We start from the raw sequence: 5398 nt of genomic DNA, 5'->3' as shown, positions 1-5398 counted from the left end.
TCTGAGTTCACCCACTGCCGCCTCAAGACTGTGACAGACACGTCTCTCTCCCTTACCACATTTTTTTTTTTTTTTTTTTTTTTGAGACAGGGTTTCTCTGTGTAGTCTTAGCTGTCCTTGAACTCGCAGAAATCTGCCTGCCGAGGCTGGGATTAAAAGGTGTGCGCCACCACTGCCCAGCCATCACATTTCTTGAACCTCTGTGAGAAGGGTCTAGGAGTAGAGTAGATTGAAACAAGCAGCTCAGGCCCCTGGTCAATGTGGTTTTTAAAAAAGTTTAATATTACAGTCAGGAGACAACAGTTGGGTCAGCTGCAGAGAAGATGCCTAGCTCTCGCCTCCAGTCTAGGTCCAAAGAGTTGCTGCCCCCAGTGCCCCACTTTGGGTGGGGGCAAGGGGTTGCGTAGCCGGCCTGCCCTCAGTCCAGTTTCTCCAGCACAGAGGGCACATACACTAGGCTGAGCTCACTGCCAAAGTTGCAGACAATGGCAGCGTTGTCCAGCACCAGAATCTGCCGGGCAGGCTGGGCCTCACTGTTCTTGCCCAAGTAGACTGTCTGTAACAGGTCCCCGTAGTTTAGGTCCCAAAAGGAGACGCAGCCCTGGCCGCCGGTCACCAGAAGGTTATCTGAGATGACACCTAAGCTTGCACCACAGCCCAGGTCCTGGAGGCAAGGCCAGAGGAGGGCTTCAGTGTGCGTTCATCCCCCAAACACCAACAAGCCTATACTCGACCTGCTTACCTGCTGGATGGAGTAAAGCTTGATGCCTGTGCTGCGGTCCCAGATATTGATAAGGTCATCCAAGCCACTACTAATGACACAGGAGGTGGTACAGGTGAGGGAGGTGACATCTCCACGGTGAGCAAATGTATGGCTGACCCGGCTACCTGTTAGTACATCCCACAGGCAGATGGCTCCATCTTGTCCTCCACTGGCCAGTACCATGGTCTGGGGAAAGAAGCCCAAGGGAACTGGATCATGGGTTGAGTGCCTTTGTCAACAAGGGTGTCGTCCCCACCCCATTCCTGCTTCCAAGGGCCGGACTGAGTTGGTGCATCTCACCCCCACAGCCCCACAACAGGTCCTCACCTGATCAATGTACACAGTTGTGATTGCCCCCGAGTGGCCCTGCAGGGTAAAAAGGCAACACGAATCCTCCAGTCGGAAGACCTAGGACAGGGATGAGTAGGCTCTGGTCGCTGGGACCTTCCAAGTTACATGTTTTAGCTAGGAAAGGCCTTCCATCATTCCTCTAGGACTCCTCCAGCTCAACTCCTTCTGCTCCCCACCCCTTTCCAGCTCACCAGTGCCCAGAGATAAACAATACACACTCTTAGAGTATGGTCTTGGCTCCCTGTCACCAGGCGCCCGGCAGCAGCTCTCAGGGCTGTGATGGGTTTTTGGTGTGCACAGGGTACTGTGTGGGTCAGATGACAGGCCACTGTGCTGCTGCTGCTGCTGCTGTACACAGATGAGGAAGGAGAACTGCCTCGCCCTGGGGTCCCTAAGGAGAAGGGGCGCAATGAGCGGGTTCTGAAAAGGCGTCTCATCTTGCAGACACCCTCACCACCATGCGTGATGCCTGCTGCTCCTAGGCCACTGACCTCTGAACTGCAGGGGGCTGAGGGAAGTGTGCGTCTCCAAGGAAAAGAAATCAAGGGAACCATTAAGCCGAGCAGCTACAATCCTAGAAGAGGAAGACAGGAAAGACTACGACCATAAGGAATACACAAAGTGCCATTAAAAAAAAAAAAAAAAAACACAATGTTAGGCCAGGTGGTGGTGGTGGTGGTGGTGGCGCACACCTTTAATCCCAGCACTCGGGAGGCAGAGCCAGGTGGACCTCTGTGAGTTCGAGGCCACCTGGTCTACAGAGGGAGTTCCAGGACAGGCTCCAAAACTACACAGAGAAACCTTGTCTTTAAAAACAAAAACAAACAAAAAATGTTAGAGCTGGAGGGTGGCTGTTACTACTCAGCCTCTTTAAGCCTTATCTTTTTGTAAAATGGAGATTGTAACAGCCCCCACCTCAAAGTGGTTGTGTAGGTTAAATGAGTTAATATGTATAATGTGGTACCTCTTAAGTGTCATATGCATCTGCAAATCAATACAAAAATAGGCTGGAGAGATGACTCAGCACTTTAAGAACATCTGCTCTTACAGAGGACCCAGGTTCAGTTCCTAGCACCTACATGGCAACTCATGACCATCTGGAACTTCAGTTCCAGGGGATCTGATGCCTTCTTCTGACCTCCTGCAGCCTGGAGTTTAAGGTCAGGAGAATTGGGTCAATTCTGAGGAAGGAGGAAAGGACCCCCGGGGAACATGTACCATGGAGCCCCGATACGGGGCTGCAATAGCCACGACATAAGTCAACTTTGAGTTTCCTTTAACCACAAGACGATTTTCGTGCTCTCAAGAATTCTTAGGCATGGGCTGCAGGTCTTTTTGCCAAAGGCTTGTACAATCACAAGTCAGGAAGGCTCTGAAATCTTGTTCCAGCAAAAGGCAGTGAATATTACAACTTGTGCCCATGATCATCAAAAAAGGCTCATCTGGAATCCATGATGTACAGGAAGGGAGTGAGGAGAGAGCATGGTCATGAAGAACTTTGAAGGTCAGAGATGTGAGCTCTTCCAAAAGTTGAAGAGAACAAGCAGAGGAAGGATTTCCAATAAGCATGAGGGACCTAATAAGGTCAGCCAGACTGCAAATAACATGAAATAAATGCCTGTGCACGTCCCAGTGATGGCAGGAAGAGATGGCAGTAGTCAAAATGGAGAAGACCAGAGTTCCCCTGACACCACCCCTACCCCCCAACCGCCGCGCCACACACACACACACACACACACACACACACACGTGCGCGCGCTCCTGCTCTAGCTTGGATGGTGAAATCACTAATAGCCAGGAACCCTTGAAAGAGCTAACGTGGAGCAGGCAGGTAACTGAGCTTGTAAACTCAGTTGAGGGTCAAAGCTCCAGAACTAGGACACCCCTCCTCCAACCCAGAGTTGATATGCACAAGTCCAAGATGGTGTGAGGGCCAGCAGCACAGAAAGAGAGGAGCAGACAACAGGAAGCCAAGGCAGACTTTGAACAAAGATGCTCTGAGGCCAGGTGAGGTACATACATGTAACTCTAACCCTTGAAAGGCTGAGGCATGAGGACTGCTTTAAGGTCAGTCTGGGCTGTATAGTGAGTTTCCATGCAGCTTACGTGTACCCAAATGAGAGCTTTGGAGAGATGCCTCCGAGGTAAAGGACACTGGCTGCTCTTCCAGAGAACCTGGGTTTGATTCCTAATACCCACATGGCAGCTCACAACAGTCTAGGTACAGTTCCAAGACCTGGCACCAGACACACATGTAGTGCACAGACACATATATGTAGGCAAAATACCTTTTTCAAAACAAAATACCCAAATAAGGCCGTGTTTCAAATACAAAAAACATTCTGCAAACAGTGAAAGTGTGAAATATCCAGAGGCGTCGGTGGTCACAATCCAGTAAGAGACTTGGAAGGGCAGAAAGAAACCCCAGTGGACTCTCTGGGAGCTTACCTTCTGCCTGGCCCTGCCGCAAACACTTCACTTTTTTAAGATTTATTTTGTTATGCCTATGTGCATGCCAGAAGAGGGCACCATGTAGTTGCTGGGACTTGAACTCAGGTCCTCTGGAAGAGCAGATGGTGCTCTTAACCTCTGAGCCATCTCTCCAGCCCCACTTCACTTCTTTTAAGTGGTCACCACCTGAACCAGCCCCCACTGGCAGGTGCTAGAGACTGAGTGGGAAAAGGTCAAATCCCACAGCAAGTGAAGGACTCTGACCTTCTGTCCAGGAAGACAAGGGCTGTGATGCCTGAGGAGACCTCCTCGTTGCTGCAGCAGAGCACCCCTTCAATGGCGTCCCACACCTGCAAGCACAGAGGCTGTGAGCACCCACTCTTGCGGGAAACCCCCCCCCCAGCTGGATGCGAGCAGCCCTCGGCTCACCTCCAGCCGGCCGCTGCTCCGCCCAACCACGATGAGGTTGCCTTGCAGCTCCAAGCTCCAGATAGAGCCGGCTGTGCTGGGGGCCCAGGCTAGAGGAGGGGAGCTCTTCTCGGGTGCAGTCCCCTCTTCCTGAGAAGCCTGGGGCAGCGGGGATCCGGGAGAGGGTGGACGCAGGGCCGGCATGCGCACCGCAGCCAGGCCCTCCTCCTGGTACACACGCTGCACCAGGCGGCTGAAGTCATAGCCAGAGTCCCTAGAGCGGCCACAGCCCGCCCGGTGCCGAGGCTCGGGCTGAGCGGGCTCTGGGGGCAGCTGCACCGAGAAGTTGGTGTCGATTAAGCAGGTGAGGTCTGGCTGGTCCCCGAAGAGGGAAGGCGGTGGAGGCCCTCGGGGGCGGTGTCGCAGCGGAGGGCTGTCCCCAGGCTCCTCGGGGCTAGTTTTGCCGCCATCCGACAGCTTTTCCCAGTTCTCCTGAGCTTCAAAAGCTCCGCCTCCGCAGCTGTCCCGGCGTGGCCTGCCCAGGTTGAGGGGCCGCAAGAATGAGCGGAGAGCAGCGAGAGCAAGCAAGGGGCAGGGCCAACCTGCGCTTCCCCTGGGCAAGCAAGGGGCAGGGCCAACCTGCGCTTACCCTGGGCAAGCGAGGGGCAGGGCCAACCTGCGCTTACCCTGGGCGCGGGATGCGCATGAGGCAGTCCCCGGTCTGTGCGTCCCACACGCAGACTTGGCCTGCCAGGCAGCAGCTCACTAGCAGCATCCCGTCGCTAGCCAGACACTCGATGTCCTGCGGGAGGGGGCTGTGTTGGCACGGGCCAAGGCCGCGTGAGGTCTGCCGTCCGCGGAAGCCGCCCACTCACCATGAGGTGCCCGCGCAGCACCAGCGGCACGATCTCCGTCTCGGGCGGCGCGTAGCCGTAGTCGTCGCAGGGCAGCTCTCCGCGCCTCCGCCTGCCGGGGCCACCCCCGGGCTGCCCGTAGTTCCGCGGGCAGAGCACCCGGTAGAGGCAGAGCAACAGCAGCACGAGGACCATGCCCGCCGCCAGGCCCAGCGCGGCCACCCTGCGCGGGACAGCACAAGTGTGAGCAGGCTGCGCCCAACACTGGCTCCGCGCTGACCCTCTTCTTGCCTCGCTGGGGCCTTACTTGTACAGGGTAACGTCGCCATGGGCCTGTGTTCCTCCTGGCCCCTTGGGTCCGGCCTCCCAGAGGTCTGCAGGCAGAGACTCGGGTGGGGCCCAGGCACTGCGTCCGTCCTGAGGGTGCCGCCCCTCCAGCGCCTCCCGTGGATTCAGGCGCAGCGTGACAGGTATGACAGGCAGCAGGCTGATGTACCTATGAGCAGGCAGTGATGGCCGGCCTCAGAAGGGATGCTGCCCTCCTGACGTGGTCTTCTCACGGCCCGTAGCC

The 5398-nt window shown here is 55.6% G+C and overlaps 1 protein-coding gene across 4 annotated transcripts in view; it reads right to left on the bottom strand.

The window, feature by feature from the left end:
- Nucleotides 1-255: 255 nt before the first annotated feature.
- The window catches only part of LOC114705179 (SREBF chaperone), a 72308-nt gene continuing 67165 nt past the window's right edge, over nt 256-5398 (bottom strand). For all 4 annotated transcript variants that reach the window (XM_037207959.1, XM_028886874.1, XM_037207961.1 and 1 more), the window contains 10 exons: nt 5135-5323; nt 4849-5050; nt 4660-4775; nt 3995-4508; nt 3830-3915; nt 1606-1688; nt 1333-1505; nt 1091-1171; nt 743-949; nt 256-664 (listed from right to left, as the gene is read on the bottom strand). In XM_037207959.1, coding sequence (XP_037063854.1) covers nt 419-664; nt 743-949; nt 1091-1171; nt 1333-1505; nt 1606-1688; nt 3830-3915; nt 3995-4508; nt 4660-4775; nt 4849-5050; nt 5135-5323 — 1897 coding nt within the window. In that variant the 3' untranslated portion in view covers nt 256-418. The remainder of the gene's footprint in view (nt 665-742; nt 950-1090; nt 1172-1332; nt 1506-1605; nt 1689-3829; nt 3916-3994; nt 4509-4659; nt 4776-4848; nt 5051-5134; nt 5324-5398) is intronic.

This window comes from Peromyscus leucopus, chromosome 7 (genome assembly GCF_004664715.2).
Source record: "Peromyscus leucopus breed LL Stock chromosome 7, UCI_PerLeu_2.1, whole genome shotgun sequence".
Taxonomy (NCBI): domain Eukaryota; kingdom Metazoa; phylum Chordata; class Mammalia; order Rodentia; family Cricetidae; genus Peromyscus; species Peromyscus leucopus.
Note: the sequence above shows the minus strand (reverse complement) of the source record. Positions and strands in the feature narration are given on the sequence as shown.